The following is a 20,359-nucleotide window of genomic DNA, read 5'->3' on the forward strand; positions in this document are numbered from 1 at the left end:
ACTGTGTACTCTGAAGAGAACTGAAACCACACGTGGGAGTGAGATGCGCATTCAATATTGATTTGAATCTGCAATCGATGCGAATCGCGTGCAAACATATACGTCTTAACTCAACGGTAAACAGCATCGCATGGATGTAGAAAACGAGATATAAACGAACGAGTTTAGCAAGTAAACGAGGATCTTTCAGCCAAAGAGGATCGCAAAGGAAATGATCGCAACCAGAGAAATAAAATTTGCGTTTCTGGTTGTAGGTTCGGTGATTTTTATTGGAATCACGAACGCAACTAACAGCAGCGATGTCTACTTGCGAGGCAGTTTGCAGGGAAAGGAACTACGAGTCGTTACAGGACATGTAGGCTACACATATTTGAAAAAGATTTAAAAAATTAAATTGTAAGCTACTATATTGGTATATGCGTGAATTATTAACTTTTCAGTTTCCACCCTACATTTCCATTTTGCGGAATTCATCCGGCCACATTACTGGGTATTCACACCACATGTATCATCTTTTACTCTACTTGTCACAGAAGCTAAAGTTCACGTAAGTATTTATTGGTTTGTTCACGAAAACCAGCATTTGTGACTGAGACCATTTTAACACCAATAATTATAGTTACAAAATATTCCCTGCTCGTGAAAACACATTGGGAGTCAAGATCAACGGAATTTGGAACGGCGTTATAGGAGCCGTCGCTAATCTCGTACGAAAATAGCAAAATTATTAAAATAAGTCGATTTCAATATTCAACTTTTATTATATTTCTGAGATTCATCAAACAATTTGTTTAAACAAAAAATTAATTTAGGAAGCCGATATCGGTTTATTGCCATTGACTGTCTCGCTGGAGCGGTACGAAGCCATCGAATTCTGTGGATTCGTACGCGGCGACAACACCGGCATCCTTGTCAAATATCCCGACGCCAACATTTCATTTACCAGCGCCTTCGACGTCTTTTCGATCGGAGTAATAAACTACTACGACTATGTAGGTTATTCACAAACAAATAATATGGTAAATCACTTTGCAGATATGGATCGGAGGGATATCTTCCGGAATAGGAATCTGTGCCCTTTCTGTCATTTTTTCTTACCTGACAAAACGATTGCGCATTAACGATTGGCCGGCGATGAGTGCTGAGCATTTTTTATGGCACTTGTATGGAACCACGATTTCTCAAGGTATGAATCAAAATGATATTGTTCATTGGTGTCGATCAATCTCGCACTATATACAGCTGCTGTCAGCACAGTCAATTCTTCACTTTGTTGAAAAGGGGTATATTTTCCGTGCCGACAACCATCGCAGAAACTTCTCGTTGCGACCTGGTGTTTCGCAACTTTTGTCTTCGTCAACATTTACAACTCGACTTTGAGGTCTTACATGTCGGTGACTTATCAAAGACCCGAAATCAATTCCTTTCGCGATTTGGCTACTGCCACAAATTACAAGGCCACTGTCTTAATCGGATCTATTCAAGACATCGATTTGCGGGTGGTGATGGAGGTTTATCTGTCTCAGTATATAATCTAAATTAACTAGCACAAATTAATTTTGGCGGTTGTAATAGCGATACCAAAATGGTGATCTGAAAATGATCGCCGATCGAGTCAAGAAATGTGCACTGGATTGCAGGAAATTCTCCTTCGATGAACTGGCCGTTTCGGTTTTAGAGCAAGAGAACTGCGTTTCCATTTTAGTTATATAAGCTAATTTTTTATCTTATTCATATTTGTTTCTTTTATAATTCGATATTCATTTCTCGAATGCAACAGCCATTTTCAGCTGGCGTAGCTCTCCTGGGAAAGTACAATTTCCAAAGAAGTTGCCGTCTGGCTATGGCGTTCGAGTCAACTTCGTGGAAGCCCATGTACTTGGCCGTTCCTAAATCGAGTCCCTACAAAGAAGAAATCCAACGAGCGTAAGAGTATTTGATAATTATTTAATCGTGTAAGATGACATTCAGCCACTTAAAATAATTATGGATTAAATCATTTAGATCGTTGTGGTTCTATGACACTGGACTGCGGGATCACTGGTTCGATGTCTATGAGAAACCGCCCGGACAGTGTCGACTGGACTACAACAGCAAGGGCGTTGCGACCAAGAGATCCAGCAATCAAATCAAACTCGAACAGTTGCATCTACCATTTCTGATTCTTTTTGGTGGCTATTTAATAGCCTTCATGCAGTTTCTAAGGGAGAAATTCATCTGCCCACTTCAATAATAAGGTGTGATTTTTTTTTAATAACTATAATCCACAAGCAACTCTGTACAATAAAGTTCTTATTTAATCTCCTTAAATTTGGAACAAGTGTCGATCTGTAGGCCTACTGAAAGTTTAAAGCGATTACAATAGATTACAATAAAATGGTAACCAACTCATTTCATCTTCAACAAATATGAAATGTTTATCATGAAAGTGAAAGCTCAAACGGCGGAATATAATGCCAGTCATACCCGGTCACACGCGAGAATGAATGAATTAATTTGACCACCAAAATTGTTCTACGAAGTTCAAAAGTTAGGACAGACAACAAATGTTTATAGGAGGTCCGCATCGGATGAAACTTTATACTTAATTAAATTAATATGGTCCTGTGGCCCAGCAATGGATAAGGCGCAACAATCGATCCCACATTTATTTCCGTTTTTTTTTCTTTTATCAACAACAGGCTGTACTGAAATATCGTGTATTCATGCGAAAACAAGCACTACATCACCTCCAAGAATAATTATGCCGTTCGTTAGCCGAAGCCATTTGAACCACCTCGTATAATGCCATATCAACAAAAGTCACTTTTAACTCACTTATTCGCTATTGAAACGAGATGGTTTAATTTTTGTACGAACTGTTGGCTGTTGTTAGTCAATAACGAGTAAGGCTTGTCTAAAAAATCTTCTTTGGTGAGGATCCTTATCAACTGCGCAATACTTAGCCGAACCTTTTTAGTGCACTGAAGGTGCAAATCCTTTGCGTCACATCTGGGAACACCTGAGAGTTTGTTCAGTACAAATGTTTCGTTGCTGGATAACTGGACGACAACGCCTTTGACTTGACGTTCGGCGGAAACGTAGTAGTATCTTCTTCCATCCAATATTTTGAAAACATTAAATGCGGGATGCATTATTTTTCTAGTTGATGTAGTATGGTAGGTTTTAAATTCAACTACATTGGCTTGAGGGGCAAGAAGACCAGAACATAAGTGCTGGAACAAACGCCTTGGTTCAATACAAAGTTCACCTTCTTCCGGAATACAAAATTCTCTTTCTTCATTCGTTTTCCATCTCAAACAGTTGTACAGAAAGATTTTTTTCGTGTTGGTTTCATTATTGGCCAAAATTTTCATTTCCGCTCTTGCTTTTGCTCTTGCTTCGTCTTCGTGAGTCAACATATACATCCTTTCGGCGTAACGTTCCCTATCAGCTCTCAATCTCGATTCCCTCGCTTCCAGCACTTCTTCATTTCTTCTTTCGTGTCGAAGCGCCCTTATATAACCTCGTATCCACACTTCCCTTTCGCAACTGCAATCCTGTGGGATATTTCATTCACAGTTCAATATCCTTGCAAGTTAATTACGTTTAGTTTGCTCAACTCATATTTTCCTATTTTTACACATAAAGTTCATTGATTGAAATTTAAAAATAACCACCCTTTAGTTTAATAACTGCAAACTTAAATGCAATTCTGGTAGTTGTGTCATGGTTGGGGCTTGGTTGCGTCACGGCGATGCTATAGACATCTGGTGGTGATTTCATTCACAGTTCAATATCCTTGCAAGTTAATTACGTTTAGTTTGCTCAATTCATATTTTCCTATTTTTACACATAAAGTTCAATGACTAAAATCCATAAATAATAAAATGCAATTGACATCTGGTGGTGATGCTGGTTGTTGCGTCATGTTTGGGACCTCAAAGATTGCGTCATCACGGCGACGCTATAGACATCTGGTGGTGATTGGCATGTTTGGGCATGTTTAGGCAGCGACTGGTATAAGCTCCTCCCCCTTGAGACATGAATAAGCTCCTCCCCCAAAATGTTCGTGACATTATCCGTGACATTGTGCGTGACATGAATAAGCTCCTCCCCCAAAAGCTTGTTCTTTTATTATATATAGAAAAGCAAGCTTATCAGCTCGCCGCGAAGGGATAGTCGTAAGCCAGTTAAAAACTGTCTTAAATGACAAATTCAGGGCCTATTGTTAGGTCGGACTTATTCACAATTCATCCTTTTCGCAAGTCGCAACCGCCAGATGTCACTAGTCGTCAAGCAATTATTTTAGCAGTTTTTCATTATTTACAGGAGAACTAATTAAGTAAATGGAATTATTTTTGTTCTGGTCGCACCGCATATTTTTTGTCTAATTTTTAAGACCAAAATGTCTGAAATCTGTCGTGAAACGCCCGAGCTAGGGAGCGTTACATACAGACAGACAAAGTGACATGGTTTTTATTTTTCTGCGTATGCGATTATTAGCTTCGCCCTTAGGGCACGTCTTAACTCAACTGTAAACAGCATCGCATCGATGTAGAAAACGAGATATAAACGAACGAGTTTAGCAAGTAAACGAAGATCTTTCAGCCAAAGAGGATCGCAAAGGAAATGATCGCAACCAGAGAAATAAAATTCGCGTTTCTGGTATCACTTGTTATTGGTATCACGAACGCAACTAACAGCAGCGATGTCTACTTGCGAGGCAGTTTGCAGGGAAAGGAACTACGAGTCGTCACAGGACATGTAGATATATTTGAAAAAGATTTAAAAAATTAAATTGTAAGCTACTATATTGGTATATGCGTGAATTATTAACTTTTCAGTTTCCACCCTACATTTCCATTTTGCGGAATTCATCCGGCCACATTACTGGGTATTCACACCACATGTATCATCTTTTACTCTACTTGTCACAGAAGCTAAAGTTCACGTAAGTATTTATTGGTTTGTTCACGAAAACCAGCATTTGTGACTGAGACCATTTTAACACCAATAATTATAGTTACAAAATATTCCCTGCTCGTGAAAACACATTGGGAGTCAAGATCAACGGAATTTGGAACGGCGTTATAGGAGCCGTCGCTAATCTCGTACGAAAATAGCAAAATTATTAAAATAAGTCGATTTCAATATTCAACTTTTATTATATTTCTGAGATTCATCAAACAATTTGTTTAAACAAAAAATTAATTTAGGAAGCCGATATCGGTTTATTGCCATTGACTGTCTCGCTGGAGCGGTACGAAGCCATCGAATTCTGTGGATTCGTACGCGGCGACAACACCGGCATCCTTGTCAAATATCCCGACGCCAACATTTCATTTACCAGCGCCTTCGACGTCTTTTCGATCGGAGTAATAAACTACTACGACTATGTAGGTTATTCACAAACAAATAATATGGTAAATCACTTTGCAGATATGGATCGGAGGGATATCTTCCGGAATAGGAATCTGTGCCCTTTCTGTCATTTTTTCTTACCTGACAAAACGATTGCGCATTAACGATTGGCCGGCGATGAGTGCTGAGCATTTTTTATGGCACTTGTATGGAACCACGATTTCTCAAGGTATGAATCAAAATGATATTGTTCATTGGTGTCGATCAATCTCGCACTATATACAGCTGCTGTCAGCACAGTCAATTCTTCACTTTGTTGAAAAGGGGTATATTTTCCGTGCCGACAACCATCGCAGAAACTTCTCGTTGCGACCTGGTGTTTCGCAACTTTTGTCTTCGTCAACATTTACAACTCGACTTTGAGGTCTTACATGTCGGTGACTTATCAAAGACCCGAAATCAATTCCTTTCGCGATTTGGCTACTGCCACAAATTACAAGGCCACTGTCTTAATCGGATCTATTCAAGACATCGATTTGCGGGTGGTGATGGAGGTTTATCTGTCTCAGTATATAATCTAAATTAACTAGCACAAATTAATTTTGGCGGTTGTAATAGCGATACCAAAATGGTGATCTGAAAATGATCGCCGATCGAGTCAAGAAATGTGCACTGGATTGCAGGAAATTCTCCTTCGATGAACTGGCCGTTTCGGTTTTAGAGCAAGAGAACTGCGTTTCCATTTTAGTTATATAAGCTAATTTTTTATCTTATTCATATTTGTTTCTTTTATAATTCGATATTCATTTCTCGAATGCAACAGCCATTTTCAGCTGGCGTAGCTCTCCTGGGAAAGTACAATTTCCAAAGAAGTTGCCGTCTGGCTATGGCGTTCGAGTCAACTTCGTGGAAGCCCATGTACTTGGCCGTTCCTAAATCGAGTCCCTACAAAGAAGAAATCCAACGAGCGTAAGAGTATTTGATAATTATTTAATCGTGTAAGATGACATTCAGCCACTTAAAATAATTATGGATTAAATCATTTAGATCGTTGTGGTTCTATGACACTGGACTGCGGGATCACTGGTTCGATGTCTATGAGAAACCGCCCGGACAGTGTCGACTGGACTACAACAGCAAGGGCGTTGCGACCAAGAGATCCAGCAATCAAATCAAACTCGAACAGTTGCATCTACCATTTCTGATTCTTTTTGGTGGCTATTTAATAGCCTTCATGCAGTTTCTAAGGGAGAAAGTCATCTGCCCACTTCAATAATAAGGTGTGATTTTTTTAAATATAACTATAATCCACAAGCAACTCTGTACAATAAAGTTCTTATTTAATCTCCTTAAATTTGGAACAAGTGTCGATCTGTAGGCCTACTGAAAGTTTAAAGCGATTACAATAGATTACAATAAAATGGTAACCAACTCATTTCATCTTCAACAAATATGAAATGTTTATCATGAAAGTGAAAGCTCAAACGGCGGAATATAATGCCAGTCATACCCGGTCACACGCGAGAATGAATGAATTAATTTGACCACCAAAATTGTTCTACGAAGTTCAAAAGTTAGGACAGACAACAAATGTTTATAGGAGGTCCGCATCGGATGAAACTTTATATACTTAATTAAATTAATATGGTCCTGTGGCCCAATGGATAAGGCGCAACAATCGATCCCACATTTATTTCCGTTTTTTTTTCTTTTATCAACAACAGGCTGTACTGAAATATCGTGTATTCATGCGAAAACAAGCACTACATCACCTCCAAGAATAATTATGCCGTTCGATAGCCGAAGCCATTTGAACCACCTCGTATAATGCCATATCAACAAAAGTCACTTTAACTCACTTATTCGCTATTGAAACGAGATGGTTTAATTTTTGTACGAACTGTTGGCTGTTGTTAGTCAATAACGAGTAAGGCTTGTCTAAAAAATCTTCTTTGGTGAGGATCCTTATCAACTGCGCAATACTTAGCCGAACCTTTTTAGTGCACTGAAGGTGCAAATCCTTTGCGTCACATCTGGGAACACCTGAGAGTTTGTTCAGTACAAATGTTTCGTTGCTGGATAACTGGACGACAACGCCTTTGACTTGACGTTCGGCGGAAACGTAGTAGTATCTTCTTCCATCCAATATTTTGAAAACATTAAATGCGGGATGCATTATTTTTCTAGTTGATGTAGTATGGTAGGTTTTAAATTCAACTACATTGGCTTGAGGGGCAAGAAGACCAGAACATAAGTGCTGGAACAAACGCCTTGGTTCAATACAAAGTTCACCTTCTTCCGGAATACAAAATTCTCTTTCTTCATACGTTTTCCATCTCAAACAGTTGTACAGAAAGATTTTTTTCGTGTTGGTTTCATTATTGGCCAAAATTTTCATTTCCGCTCTTGCTTTTGCTCTTGCTTCGTCTTCGTGAGTCAACATATACATCCTTTCGGCGTAACGTTCCCTATCAGCACTCAATCTCGATTCCCTCGCTTCCAGCACTTCTTCATTTCTTCTTTCGTGTCGAAGCGCCCTTATATAACCTCGTATCCACACTTCCCTTTCGCAACTGCAATCCTGTGGGATATTTCATTCACAGTTCAATATCCTTGCAAGTTACTTACGTTTAGTTTGCTCAACTCATATTTTCCTATTTTTACACATAAAGTTCATTGATTGAAATTTAAAAATAACCACCCTTTAGTTTAATAACTGCAAACTTAAATGCAATTCTGGTAGTTGTGTCATGGTTGGGGCTTGGTTGCGTCACGGCGACGCTATAGACATCTGGTGATGATTGGCATGTTTGGGCATGTGAAAGAGGATCGCAAAGGAAATGATCGCAACCAGAGAAATAAAATTCGCGTTTCTGGTTGTATTAGGTTCGGTGATTTTTATTGGAATCACGAACGCAACTAACAGCAGCGATGTCTACTTGCGAGGCAGTTTGCAGGGAAAGGAACTACGAGTCGTTACAGGACATGTAGGCTACACATATTTGAAAAAGATTTAAAAAATTAAATTGTAAGCTACTATATTGGTATATGCGTGAATTATTAACTTTTCAGTTTCCACCCTACATTTCCATTTTGCGGAATTCATCCGGCCACATTACTGGGTATTCACACCACATGTATCATCTTTTACTCTACTTGTCGCAGAAGCTAAAGTTCACGTAAGTATTTATTGGTTTGTTCACGAAAACCAGCATTTGTGACTGAGACCATTTTAACACCAATACCTAATTAGTTACAAAATATTCCCTGCTCGTGAAAACACCTTGGGAGTTAAGAACAACGGAATTTGGAACGGCGTTATAGGAGCCGTCGCTAATCTCGTACGAAAATAGCAAAATTATTAAAATAAGTCGATTTCAATATTCAACTTTTATTATTTCTGAAATTAATCAAACAATTTGTTTAAACAAAAAATTAATCCAGGAAGCCGATATCGGTTTATTGCCATTGACTGTCTCACTAGAGCGGTACGAAGCCATTGAATTCTGTGGATTCGTACGCGGCGACAACACCGGCATCCTTGTCAAATATCCCGACGCCAACATTTCATTTACCAGCGCCTTCGACGTCTTTTCGATCGGAGTAATAAACTACTACGACTATGTAGGTTATTCACAAACAAATAATATGGTAAATCACTTCGCAGATATGGATCGGAGGGATATCTTCCGGAATAGGAATCTGTGCCCTTTCTGTCATTTTTTCTTACCTGACAAAACGATTGCGCATTAACGATTGGCCGGCGATGAGTGCTGAGCATTTTTTATGGCACTTGTATGGAACCACGATTTCTCAAGGTATGAATCAAAATGATATTGTTCATTGGTGTCGATCAATCTCGCACTATATACAGCTGCTGTCAGCACAGTCAATTCTTCACTTTGTTGAAAAGGGGTATATTTTCCGTGCCGACAACCATCGCAGAAACTTCTCGTTGCGACCTGGTGTTTCGCAACTTTTGTCTTCGTCAACATTTACAACTCGACTTTGAGGTCTTACATGTCGGTGACTTATCAAAGACCCGAAATCAATTCCTTTCGCGATTTGGCTACTGCCACAAATTACAAGGCCACTGTCTTAATCGGATCTATTCAAGACATCGATTTGCGGGTGGTGATGGAGGTTTATCTGTCTCAGTATATAATCTAAATTAACTAGCACAAATTAATTTTGGCGGTTGTAATAGCGATACCAAAATGGTGATCTGAAAATGATCGCCGATCGAGTCAAGAAATGTGCACTGGATTGCAGGAAATTCTCCTTCGATGAACTGGCCGTTTCGGTTTTAGAGCAAGAGAACTGCGTTTCCATTTTAGTTATGTAAGCTAATTTTTTATCTTATTCATATTTGTTTCTTTTATAATTCGATATTCATTTCTCGAATGCAACAGCCATTTTCAGCTGGCGTAGCTCTCCTGGGAAAGTACAATTTCCAAAGAAGTTGCCGTCTGGCTATGGCGTTCGAGTCAACTTCGTGGAAGCCCATGTACTTGGCCGTTCCTAAATCGAGTCCCTACAAAGAAGAAATCCAACGAGCGTAAGAGTATTTGATAATTATTTAATCGTGTAAGATGACAATCAGCCACTTAAAATAATTATGGATTAAATCATTTAGATCGTTGTGGTTCTATGACACTGGACTGCGGGATCACTGGTTCGATGTCTATGAGAAACCGCCCGGACAGTGTCGACTGGACTACAACAGCAAGGGCGTTGCGACCAAGAGATCCAGCAATCAAATCAAACTCGAACAGTTGCATCTACCATTTCTGATTCTTTTTGGTGGCTATTTAATAGCCTTCATGCAGTTTCTAAGGGAGAAAGTCATCTGCCCACTTCAATAATAAGGTGTGATTTTTTTAAATATAACTATAATCCACAAGCAACTCTGTACAATAAAGTTCTTATTTAATCTCCTTAAATTTGGAACAAGTGTCGATCTGTAGGCCTACTGAAAGTTTAAAGCGATTACAATAGATTACAATAAAATGGTAACCAACTCATTTCATCTTCAACAAATATGAAATGTTTATCATGAAAGTGAAAGCTCAAACGGCGGAATATAATGCCAGTCATACCCGGTCACACGCGAGAATGAATGAATTAATTTGACCACCAAAATTGTTCTACGAAGTTCAAAAGTTAGGACAGACAACAAATGTTTATAGGAGGTCCGCATCGGATGAAACTTTATACTTAATTAAATTAATATGGTCCTGTGGCCCAATGGATAAGGCGCAACAATCGATCCCACATTTATTTCCGTTTTTTTTTCTTTTATCAACAACAGGCTGTACTGAAATATCGTGTATTCATGCGAAAACAAGCACTACATCACCTCCAAGAATAATTATGCCGTTCGTTAGCCGAAGCCATTTGAACCACCTCGTATAATGCCATATCAACAAAAGTCACTTTAACTCACTTATTCGCTATTGAAACGAGATGGTTTAATTTTTGTACGAACTGTTGGCTGTTGTTAGTCAATAACGAGTAAGGCTTGTCTAAAAAATCTTCTTTGGTGAGGATCCTTATCAACTGCGCAATACTTAGCCGAACCTTTTTAGTGCACTGAAGGTGCAAATCCTTTGCGTCACATCTGGGAACACCTGAGAGTTTGTTCAGTACAAATGTTTCGTTGCTGGATAACTGGACGACAACGCCTTTGACTTGACGTTCGGCGGAAACGTAGTAGTATCTTCTTCCATCCAATATTTTGAAAACATTAAATGCGGGATGCATTATTTTTCTAGTTGATGTAGTATGGTAGGTTTTAAATTCAACTACATTGGCTTGAGGGGCAAGAAGACCAGAACATAAGTGCTGGAACAAACGCCTTGGTTCAATACAAAGTTCACCTTCTTCCGGAATACAAAATTCTCTTTCTTCATTCGTTTTCCATCTCAAACAGTTGTACAGAAAGATTTTTTTCGTGTTGGTTTCATTATTGGCCAAAATTTTCATTTCCGCTCTTGCTTTTGCTCTTGCTTCGTCTTCGTGAGTCAACATATTCATCCTTTCGGCGTAACGTTCCCTATCAGCACTCAATCTCGATTCCCTCGCTTCCAGCACTTCTTCATTTCTTCTTTCGTGTCGAAGCGCCCTTATATAACCTCGTATCCACACTTCCCTTTCGCAACTGCAATCCTGTGGGATATTTCATTCACAGTTCAATATCCTTGCAAGTTAATTACGTTTAGTTTGCTCAACTCATATTTTCCTATTTTTACACATAAAGTTCATTGATTGAAATTTAAAAATAACCACCCTTTAGTTTAATAACTGCAAACTTAAATGCAATTCTGGTAGTTGTGTCATGGTTGGGGCTTGGTTGCGTCACGGCGATGCTATAGACATCTGGTGGTGATTTCATTCACAGTTCAATATCCTTGCAAGTTAATTACGTTTAGTTTGCTCAATTCATATTTTCCTATTTTTACACATAAAGTTCAATGACTAAAATCCATAAATAATAAAATGCAATTGACATCTGGTGGTGATGCTGGTTGTTGCGTCATGTTTGGGACCTCAAAGATTGCGTCATCACGGCGACGCTATAGACATCTGGTGGTGATTGGCATGTTTGGGCATGTTTGGGCATGTTTAGGCAGTGACTGGTATAAGCTCCTCCCCCTTGAGACATGAATAAGCTCCTCCCCCAAAATGTTCGTGACATTATCCGTGACATTGTGCGTGACATGAATAAGCTCCTCCCCCAAAAGCTTGTTCTTTTATTATATATAGAAAAGCAAGCTTATCAGCTCGCCGCGAAGGGATAGTCGTAAGCCAGTTAAAAACTGTCTTAAATGACAAATTCAGGGCCTATTGTTAGGTCGGACTTATTCACAATTCATCCTTTTCGCAAGTCGCAACCGCCAGATGTCACTAGTCGTCAAGCAATTATTTTAGCAGTTTTTCATTATTTACAGGAGAACTAATTAAGTAAATGGAATTATTTTTGTTCTGGTCGCACCGCATATTTTTTGTCTAATTTTTAAGACCAAAATGTCTGAAATCTGTCGTGAAACGCCCGAGCTAGGGAGCGTTACATACAGACAGACAAAGTGACATGGTTTTTATTTTTCTGCGTATGCGATTATTAGCTTCGCCCTTAGGGCTCGCAACGATGTGATGGTAATTATAATTATCCATATTTCAATTTTCTAGCTGTTGAATTAATCAGTGAGCTGATCGCGAGACCCCATGTTCTATTTGCAGAGTTTGACTTAAATATGTTGCTATTAATGACGAGCGATAAAGAAATATTACCTTATATACGAAGTAATTTTTTCCGCGGCAAACTCAAATCCGCTTAACCCCTATAAAATGAAAATTCTTCCAGGTATACCAGTTATTAAATTACCCAGGGTTCCCCAAGCTTCGATGTTAATTATTTTGCTATAACTGCACAGCACGAAGTTTTTGAACAAATTTCCATCTATTGTATTTTCGATGAAGTAATAAGAAAAGCAATTATATTTGGCACGTGAATGCGCTGCACAAAAATTTGCTTGGCTGTATTAGCAATTTAGTATTTCGTATATGAAAAGAGCGTTTCGCAATCTTGATGCACATAATAACGAGTTTTCCAAGGTCAAACAGGGTTAAATGAAAATGTACTAATTCGAGGCAATTTATACCAGCCACAAGAAAAATAAGTTTACCTGGAACCGCCTGGAACACTATAATAAAACAGGAATTTCGAGGGTTAATTCATAATCTCTAAAATAATGGACCAAAATCAAAGATAACTTGAGAAAACGCTGGATATAGCCTATCGACATATAATTTAAGAGTTAACAGGACTGCTATGACGTACTGGAAATTTCATATTATATTCTTTTAGTTATGTGCGTGTCTGGAAATGAAAATGTCCTACGGCCACCAGTCAAGAATTGATCAATGATTCAATGGTAATAGCCAAGAGAGCTACATTTTTGCATTGACGTAGCCTGCCACATAGAAAATGAATTCCACTCGATTAGATATTCTTTTTTTTTTCTTTTTCATGACGTTGGTAAAATAGAAAACAAAGGAGATTTATTCAGAATGTTTTTTTACTTGGCGTAATTACTGGCATCGAATGGAAGCACAAATTCAGGTCGTCGACCATCGCGTACTGCTCACAGTTGAACATCATCTTCTCCTTCTCCAAAATCGACCAAATGTGAGGATCGCAAGCCTTGGCCACCTCTAATAAAATTGAGATTAATAGCAATGATTTTATAAAGTCTGTCGATTATTATTTAAATTTCAATCAAACGGTTATTAACAATAAATAAATCAGAAATTTGAAATTTTACCGAGGCAAAGTTGACGACAGGGACCGATTGGCATTTTGTCATTTGGACGACATTCTGGCTGCGCTGCTTGACAGACAAACTGTTCAATCAACGGGTGACTACAAGAAAACAATTGAATAAGTTTTTAATTAATTTCTGTGTGTCAAGAAAACATATTTACACGCACCAATACGAATCGATGACGGTTTGCAGGAACGCCCAGCTTCTGACGAAATCATCTTCCGACAGGTCGCCCGACAAATTCGGATAAACCGTTTCCGTGTAATTGAGCGTGTTGTTGCAATAGGCTAAATTGCGGGGAACACACTGCGATCCCGACATCACCTTCGATGACGATGTCGGTGCTGGAATCATCTCTGCACGAACGTTTGAATTATAATTATGACCGTCATGTAGATGTTAGTTTTTTGTACGTGTTTTGTAATATCCAAATGGTTTTTAAAATTTACCTGTGACGTAGGGCACGTTTTCAACATCTGCATTTGTTGTCGAGTTACTCATCGGTTGCGGGGGCGTTGGCGGATTGATTTCAACGAATTGTGGCGAAATCGGAATGCGATTCTCACTCGACGTGACGTTATTCTCGGTAGTTAATTCTATGTTCATAAAAGATGATAAGAAAAAGGTAAAAATTGGGATACAAATTTCATTTCAATTCCTATTGAACCCTTTAAAAAATTCAATTTGAAAAAATGGTTTACCTGTATCATCTTTCAATCCGTATAGTACGCCACAGTACAGCGCTGCAAAAGCTACCGCCATCAGAACCAACACGCAACACGCATAGAAGATTTGTCTGTTCCAATAGCTGGACTTTCTGACGGCCTTTCCCGGCAATTCCATTTTTCGTGTCATCGTGCTAATTGATCCTGTACCCCACTCTTTGTCGTATGAGACACAATTGTTTCAACAAGCAAAATACTCTTTTACTACTTCAAATATTTCTAAACGCGTTGTTGCTAAAAAATTAAGTTCGCAGGGGACGTTACGTCTACGCAGCACTCGAGGCTAAATTCAACTGTTCTAATAATGAAATATTTATTTTTTTAGTGGCAGCAAGACAAAAATTATTCATTAGCAGGTTTGGTTACACCTTACACGCCTCTGTCGGTGTACGGAGGCGTGATCTGATTTGAATTAACCTATATGGAACGAGACGAACACAATTGAATCTTTTCTTAACTGTTAGTCAAGCAAGTCATTCCTGTTATTTTTTTTTTCTAATTTCTAAGAATACTAAGGCTGAAATCCTACTGGTTATTGTTAATGTTTCCCAGCAACTTTTCCAAATTTGATTTTACCGCTTCCTAATTTGACAACTCTGGCGGATAAGCTGATGAGTTGTTTACAAAACAGACGACACAAGTTTTGGAAAACGACTGCGGTACAGGAGTTAGTGGGGTAACTCAAACCCATGCTCAAACCAAAAGAGCTACGCAGTTATAAGTAGGGATGGCGATATATCGTCAATTACAGATTTCAGATATATCGATATCTTATATCTATATTTTTAGATATATCGCTGCTCAGTATCGATATTAATGGAAATTGGCGCGATTTGTGCTTGTATTTCTACTAATGCAAATCTCATACATGGCGTGTTAGCATAGCATTCACGTTCAATGCGGCACATCCGAGTTCGATTCCCGGTGAAGATAAAAACTATTCTTTATAACTATTTGCGAAAATAATAGGAAAATGTGTATACAAAAATATAAGAAGAAGGAAGCTGCAACTTGCTACCATCAAGCAGCTACTGGTAGAAGCAACCATCAAGCAGCTACTGGTAGAAGCCACTGGTAGGAGGTTGATGAGAACCAGGTGGAGAGAGAGGAGAAGGATAAAGAGTCTTTTAGGAGAAGAATGAGTACCCTTTAGCAAATGTAAAATATTCCTCAACTTCTTTCACGATGACCTCATGGTAAAGATAGCAAAACATGTTAAAATTACTAAGTAGATGCAAAAAGAATCTATTTACTGTTCATAAGAACAAAAAGAACAATAACTGAAGGAAACGTCAGGCATTTCGGTTCAAAAACAAAATTTTGTCAACATGTCGAGGGTTGAGCCGACTCCGGTTTTCGTTAATTAAGTCACCAGCTGCTGAGAAAATTGCTTCTGAAGGTACGGAAGTTGCCGGGATGCAGAAGAATTTCTTTACAACTTCGATAAAAGGTAGCAGACTTCCGTCAAATTGCTTCGACTTCCAGTACTCCAACGGGTCAGAACTCCATGGCATGTAAGGTTGCGATAAGTAATCTTTGAGATTGATGATGATGTTGGCAGTCATGTTGGCGTTCTGACCTGACGTGTTAGCATTTTCAAGGCTAACGAACTGGTCGTGAAAGCTTTCAAAAATGCTTTTCTCCGAAGTCGATGGAACTGCAGCAGAGCTCTGGATGGCCGAAGACGGACATCTACTAGCTGCTGCTCTCAGTTCCGATTCAACACGGAGTTCGGCAATTTCAGCTGACAGACCCCTCCCCTCCGTCAGAAACTTTCCATTTTTCTTGAAGCTAAGAAAAGATAAATTTGGCGATTAAAAGAGGAACACTTGAATGCTTATAAAATAATTTTACCGAGGATCGAGATAGGTAGTAACAAGGGTCGACGTGAGTTTCCGGAGTGATTGATCGAAACGGGACGTTAAGTTGTCAGTCAGATCCTTTATCAATTTTTCCAGTTCCGTGTTGCGTGGCGTTGGTTGCATCGCTCCAAGATTAAATAGAAGAATCCTTATAGAAGGTATAACCTTGGAGAGGGAAGGATAAAATTGTGAACTGAGATCCCTCGTTATATCGTCAAATGGCTTGAGGATGTTTCTCACTCCAGCCAGAATGGTCCATTCAAATTCAGTTAACAACAGATCGGGACGATGCATAAGCAAAAGAGTCGCATCAACCTCGTCCTTCAAGGCCAACAGGCTTTCGATCATGGTGAACTGTGAATTCCATCTGGTGTTATTTTCTTGCTGGAGCTTTGACCTGGATTTGCCATTTGCGGCACAAAGACTCGTAAGTTTCACAGTGGCTGGATTGCTATGGTGAAAAAAAGTTACGATGTCACGGCACTGGGTAAAAAGGCCTAAAAAAAATTTTGTTATTGTTTGATATCAAAGTTAATTCCAAAAATTTTTATCTAATACCTGACAAAGAAAGATTTTTCTTAATAGCATCTTTCACTGCGAGACTTAAAGTATGGGCAAAACAAGGTACATGCCTCCACTTATTAATATCATTCACGGCCTTGACGATATTATTAGCATTGTCAGTTACGACTGCAGCTATTTTGTCGGTCAATTTCCATTCGGACACCAAATCTCTGAGCTCTTTAGCAAGATTTTCAGCAGTGTGGCTGACTTCGATGCACCAAGTTGATAGAACCCTGGAGACAGTTTTCATTTTGTCGCATATGTAATGAACTGTTACCGTTAGATAACCTTCATTGGTAATTGACGTCCAACCATCTGCAGTGAGAGCAACCCATTTAACGGCTGATAACTTTTGCATAAGTTTAAATTTGGCCTCCCTATACAACTCGGGTATAAGAGAATGAGTCAGTGTACTGCGGCTTGGTAGTAAAAGACGTGGATCGATATGACGGATTAGTGCTCGGAAGTTCACATCCTCAACAATCGACAGTGGCTGCATAGATCGAACTATGAAAAGAGTCAGTATCCGGAGAAATGCCTTCATTTTTACTCCGCTGAAAGAGTATGGCAAATTCCCATTAGGAACTTCTGAAGTGCCTACAGAAAAATATTTTTTAAAACTTCATCTCATTTTTAAAAAAAATGTAGATCATTACTCGAGCTTGCATTGGAAGTTTCAGATGAAACCGTATGACCCGATGCAACGCTACTATAGCGGGATGAGCCAGCAGATTCAGAAGTGTCTAATTAAATAATAATAAAGCCAAGATTCGTAATACTTCATTCATATTGGTAATAATAGATTTAAAACTCACTAGGCCTAGACGACGACGAATTTCCATCTGTGCTAACCGTGGCAGGTGCATCATCTTCATCGCGGCTTTCGTTAGCCGTCTCGTTATCAGTCGACTCATTGCATAGCCTACTCTGCGTTGTTGACACCTTAGCCTTTTTTCGAGGGGGTTTCATGGCACTTTTGATGCTGTCAAACGCTTCCGTATGAGTTTTATCGTTTTTACCATCTTTACCCTTTTTGTTCTTAAGATGACTCCATAGATTCGAAGTATTTCCCTTATTGTCTCCTACTTCTTTGCACAAATTGCATTCCCAAACTTTTCTATCATCAACCTCGTATTCGATAAAAAACTCCCAGACGGCACTCGATTTTCTTCGCCCCATTGCAATCACTGACGTATGAATCACAACAAATGACTGACGTAACCTGATTACTCTGTTATTGCCGCCCGACGGAATAATAGGAATTATCCGTCGAAGAATTTTATTGCAATTTTTAAACAGTGTACTTGGTTTTCTGAGCGCTAGATGGCGTTATACAGATATTTAGATATATCTGAATCGAAACAATCGATATAGACTTCTACGGTTTTTCAGATATATCTATATCGCGGTCTAAATATCGCCATCCCTAGTTATAAGTTGTATTTGGTTACTTAATTCTCTATAATTCGTTATTAACCCACTACCTCTGGATCTTGTCAAAAATGTCCCCGGTTAATACAGGCATACTTTTCTTACAGTTTAGCTCTGTAATGAATCCCAAGTTGCTATCCAAGATTGTCTCAGCAGCAGTTCAGAAGGCTGAAAAACTTCTTTACATCAAAGTCAAAGGCCTTCCTCTATCTGAAACCAAAATTTCAACCTACAACAGAATTGTTAATCAGATTTACCATTTATCTTCCAGAAGTGCCGTTGACCGTTTTGACACCAGAGTTATACTGACTGATTTCAAGGATTCATTACTGAGTTTGAATGATTCCAGTACAAACAAAGTGCAAACAAGCTGCTTAATTGATACAGTGATCACTGTAAATCAAGAAAAGTCATTCACAGAGTATATTTTGAATAAGCGAAATGGAATGACCAATGAGGTGTTGCAGGTTGATTCCCATTTGAGTGACTGTGAAACACCTTTGAATCTAGAACCCCAACAGAAAAAGTTTGTGGACCTTCCTAATACTGCTGATGAAGATAGAATGTATGATCATGTTGTAATAGGAGGTACCTTCGACAATCTCCATAGTGGCCACAAAATGTTAATATCAGCAGCAATATTGAGGGCCAAAAAGAGTTTAACAATTGGCGTCACAGACAGCATTATGATCAAAACAAAAAAGCTGTGGGAGTTGATTGAACCTTGTCAAACAAGAATCAAGAAGCTGGAGGAGTTCCTTATGGATGTCGAGCCTCGACTAGAATACCGTGTCGTCCCCATTACAGATCTTTATGGGCCCACAAAAGACGATCCTGCTCTACAAGTAATTAAGCTTATATATATTATTCATTCAAAATGTTTTATCTTAATGTAACGTTTATTATTTTAGCTGTTGGTTGTAAGCGAAGAAACCCAAAGAGGAGGACTCAAAATCAACGAACTACGAAAAGAAAAAGGGATGAATCTATTGGATATCCACACCATTTCGATAATTGACGATCATCATGCCGGAGTAGAAGAAGAGAGCAAAATCAGTTCGTCGTCATTTAGGAAACGCCTTCTCGGATCCCACATTAAACCGCCCAAAGTCAGACTTTGATCAGGATCTTTAGAGTTTATTTTGACTAACTCTTTTTGAAATTGTTGTTCGCAGTTCAAGACCAAGCCTTTTGTTATTGGATTGACCGGTGGCACCGCGAGTGGGAAATCAACAATTGCAAAGCGCTTGAAAGATTTGGGTGCGCACAACATTTCGTGCGACCAATTGGGTCATCTGGCTTATAAAAAGGGAACGGAGTGTTACCGTCAAATGGTTGAATACTTTGGACCAGCCATATTAAATGAAGAACACGAAATTGATCGGAAAAAATTGGGACCTCTAGTTTTTTCGAACAAGGTATAATTTAAAAAGCGGAATTTGATGCAGAAGGAGATTTAATTTAATTTTAATTTGCAGGAGCACTTGGAAAGGCTGAACATGATGGTGTGGCCAGAGATCCGTCGTTTATACACCAAGGAAATCAACGAGCTTAGGGAACGAAACTTCCAAGGTGTAGTCGTGCTTGACGCTGCCGTTCTTTTAGAAGCAGGATGGCAAGAAGATTGCGCTGACGTATGGGTTGCGATGATCCCAAAAGAAGAGGCAATCAAACGCATCGTAGAACGAGATCGATTATCGCCAGAACAGGCAGCCAAGCGCGTTGAATGCCAGCTCAGCAACAGTGACCGGGTGGCCAGCGCTAATGTCGTTATTTGCTCTAGTTGGGAACCTGAAGTCACAGCTGCTCAAGTCCTAAAAGCCTGGAAATTTGTGCAAGAATTTCTTGAAAATTAGAAGTTGCATTATTATTTGGCCTTGTGTGTGTAGAAATTTATTACGGTGTATGTGGTATCAAAATAAAAAAATATACGTTTTATTTTTACATTTGAAAATTGACAAAATTCGTAAAATTTACGAGTATCAACATTTTAGAATCGATATAAGATTTGTAATCGTGTTTACAAAGTATCGATACTTGGGCATACCCTTTCTAGTTTCCTGTTCAGATTATTCTAACTTTCCAAGCAGAGCTATAGAATGTATGGTCT

The 20,359-nt window shown here is 38.9% G+C and overlaps 6 protein-coding genes across 6 annotated transcripts; 4 read left to right on the forward strand and 2 right to left on the reverse strand.

The window, feature by feature from the left end:
* Positions 1–890: 890 nt before the first annotated feature.
* On the forward strand, positions 891–2,272 carry LOC124342817. Its single transcript, XM_046795994.1, has 6 exons — positions 891–971; positions 1,036–1,186; positions 1,282–1,511; positions 1,576–1,704; positions 1,781–1,926; positions 2,005–2,272. Exons 2-6 carry the CDS (start codon positions 1,135–1,137, stop codon positions 2,231–2,233), a joined length of 786 nt encoding a protein of 261 aa, XP_046651950.1. The 5' UTR covers positions 891–971; positions 1,036–1,134; the 3' UTR covers positions 2,234–2,272.
* A 2,339-nt stretch (positions 2,273–4,611) lies between these two features.
* On the forward strand, positions 4,612–6,635 carry LOC124342194 (glutamate receptor ionotropic, delta-1-like). Its single transcript, XM_046795157.1, has 9 exons — positions 4,612–4,746; positions 4,827–4,933; positions 5,006–5,093; positions 5,199–5,357; positions 5,422–5,572; positions 5,668–5,897; positions 5,962–6,090; positions 6,167–6,312; positions 6,391–6,635. Exons 1-9 carry the CDS (start codon positions 4,612–4,614, stop codon positions 6,617–6,619), a joined length of 1,374 nt encoding a protein of 457 aa, XP_046651113.1. The 3' UTR covers positions 6,620–6,635.
* Positions 6,636–8,209: 1,574 nt separating this feature from the next.
* On the forward strand, positions 8,210–10,224 carry LOC124342742 (glutamate receptor ionotropic, delta-1-like). Its single transcript, XM_046795880.1, has 9 exons — positions 8,210–8,330; positions 8,416–8,522; positions 8,597–8,684; positions 8,788–8,946; positions 9,011–9,161; positions 9,257–9,486; positions 9,551–9,679; positions 9,756–9,901; positions 9,980–10,224. Exons 2-9 carry the CDS (start codon positions 8,479–8,481, stop codon positions 10,206–10,208), a joined length of 1,176 nt encoding a protein of 391 aa, XP_046651836.1. The 5' UTR covers positions 8,210–8,330; positions 8,416–8,478; the 3' UTR covers positions 10,209–10,224.
* A 2,568-nt stretch (positions 10,225–12,792) lies between these two features.
* LOC124342827 (collagen alpha-1(XVIII) chain-like) lies at positions 12,793–14,699 on the reverse strand. Its single transcript, XM_046796010.1, has 6 exons — positions 14,369–14,699; positions 14,117–14,263; positions 13,834–14,023; positions 13,668–13,765; positions 13,426–13,557; positions 12,793–13,316 (listed from the first exon to the last, which is right to left on the reverse strand). Exons 1-6 carry the CDS (start codon positions 14,520–14,522, stop codon positions 13,294–13,296), a joined length of 744 nt encoding a protein of 247 aa, XP_046651966.1. The 5' UTR covers positions 14,523–14,699; the 3' UTR covers positions 12,793–13,293.
* Positions 14,700–15,003: 304 nt separating this feature from the next.
* Positions 15,004–20,193, forward strand: LOC124342673 (bifunctional coenzyme A synthase-like). Its single transcript, XM_046795764.1, has 5 exons — positions 15,004–15,107; positions 18,249–19,094; positions 19,161–19,358; positions 19,425–19,667; positions 19,728–20,193. Exons 2-5 carry the CDS (start codon positions 18,321–18,323, stop codon positions 20,103–20,105), a joined length of 1,593 nt encoding a protein of 530 aa, XP_046651720.1. The 5' UTR covers positions 15,004–15,107; positions 18,249–18,320; the 3' UTR covers positions 20,106–20,193.
* On the reverse strand, positions 15,685–17,997 carry LOC124342195 (E3 SUMO-protein ligase ZBED1-like). The gene is made up of 5 exons (XM_046795158.1): positions 17,634–17,997; positions 17,475–17,561; positions 16,813–17,415; positions 16,247–16,751; positions 15,685–16,183 (listed from the first exon to the last, which is right to left on the reverse strand). The coding sequence occupies exons 1-5, from the start codon at positions 17,995–17,997 to the stop codon at positions 15,685–15,687; spliced, it is 2,058 nt and encodes a 685-aa protein (XP_046651114.1).
* Positions 20,194–20,359: the final 166 nt, after the last annotated feature.

The sequence above is a fragment of the Daphnia pulicaria genome, chromosome 6, assembly GCF_021234035.1.
Source record: "Daphnia pulicaria isolate SC F1-1A chromosome 6, SC_F0-13Bv2, whole genome shotgun sequence".
In the NCBI taxonomy this organism is placed as follows: Eukaryota; Metazoa; Arthropoda; class Branchiopoda; order Diplostraca; family Daphniidae; genus Daphnia; species Daphnia pulicaria.

Excerpts from the sequence above, each read along its gene's own strand:
- LOC124342817 (XM_046795994.1), top strand. The coding sequence starts at position 1,135 with ATGAGTGCTGAGCATTTTTTATGGCACTTGTATGGAACCACGATTTCT. Across the intron at positions 1,187-1,281 it reads TGGAACCACGATTTCTCAAG|GGGTATATTTTCCGTGCCGA; the intron begins GTATGAATCAAA and ends TTTGTTGAAAAG. Across the intron at positions 1,705-1,780 it reads AGAACTGCGTTTCCATTTTA|CCATTTTCAGCTGGCGTAGC; the intron begins GTTATATAAGCT and ends CGAATGCAACAG.
- LOC124342194 (XM_046795157.1), top strand. The coding sequence starts at position 4,612 with ATGATCGCAACCAGAGAAATAAAATTCGCGTTTCTGGTATCACTTGTT. Across the intron at positions 5,573-5,667 it reads TGGAACCACGATTTCTCAAG|GGGTATATTTTCCGTGCCGA; the intron begins GTATGAATCAAA and ends TTTGTTGAAAAG. Across the intron at positions 6,091-6,166 it reads AGAACTGCGTTTCCATTTTA|CCATTTTCAGCTGGCGTAGC; the intron begins GTTATATAAGCT and ends CGAATGCAACAG.
- LOC124342742 (XM_046795880.1), top strand. The coding sequence starts at position 8,479 with ATGTATCATCTTTTACTCTACTTGTCGCAGAAGCTAAAGTTCAC. Across the intron at positions 9,162-9,256 it reads TGGAACCACGATTTCTCAAG|GGGTATATTTTCCGTGCCGA; the intron begins GTATGAATCAAA and ends TTTGTTGAAAAG. Across the intron at positions 9,487-9,550 it reads ATTTGCGGGTGGTGATGGAG|CGATACCAAAATGGTGATCT; the intron begins GTTTATCTGTCT and ends CGGTTGTAATAG.
- LOC124342827 (XM_046796010.1), bottom strand. The coding sequence starts at position 14,522 with ATGACACGAAAAATGGAATTGCCGGGAAAGGCCGTCAGAAAGTCCAGC. Across the intron at positions 14,264-14,368 it reads CGGATTGAAAGATGATACAG|AATTAACTACCGAGAATAAC; the intron begins GTAAACCATTTT and ends TTATGAACATAG. Across the intron at positions 13,766-13,833 it reads ACCGTCATCGATTCGTATTG|TCACCCGTTGATTGAACAGT; the intron begins GTGCGTGTAAAT and ends GTTTTCTTGTAG.
- LOC124342195 (XM_046795158.1), bottom strand. The coding sequence starts at position 17,997 with ATGGGGCGAAGAAAATCGAGTGCCGTCTGGGAGTTTTTTATCGAATAC. Across the intron at positions 17,416-17,474 it reads AACTTCCAATGCAAGCTCGA|GCACTTCAGAAGTTCCTAAT; the intron begins GTAATGATCTAC and ends ATTTTTCTGTAG. Across the intron at positions 16,184-16,246 it reads ACTACCTATCTCGATCCTCG|CTTCAAGAAAAATGGAAAGT; the intron begins GTAAAATTATTT and ends ATCTTTTCTTAG.
- LOC124342673 (XM_046795764.1), top strand. The coding sequence starts at position 18,321 with ATGTCCCCGGTTAATACAGGCATACTTTTCTTACAGTTTAGCTCTGTA. Across the intron at positions 19,095-19,160 it reads AAGACGATCCTGCTCTACAA|CTGTTGGTTGTAAGCGAAGA; the intron begins GTAATTAAGCTT and ends TTATTATTTTAG. Across the intron at positions 19,668-19,727 it reads CTCTAGTTTTTTCGAACAAG|GAGCACTTGGAAAGGCTGAA; the intron begins GTATAATTTAAA and ends TTTAATTTGCAG.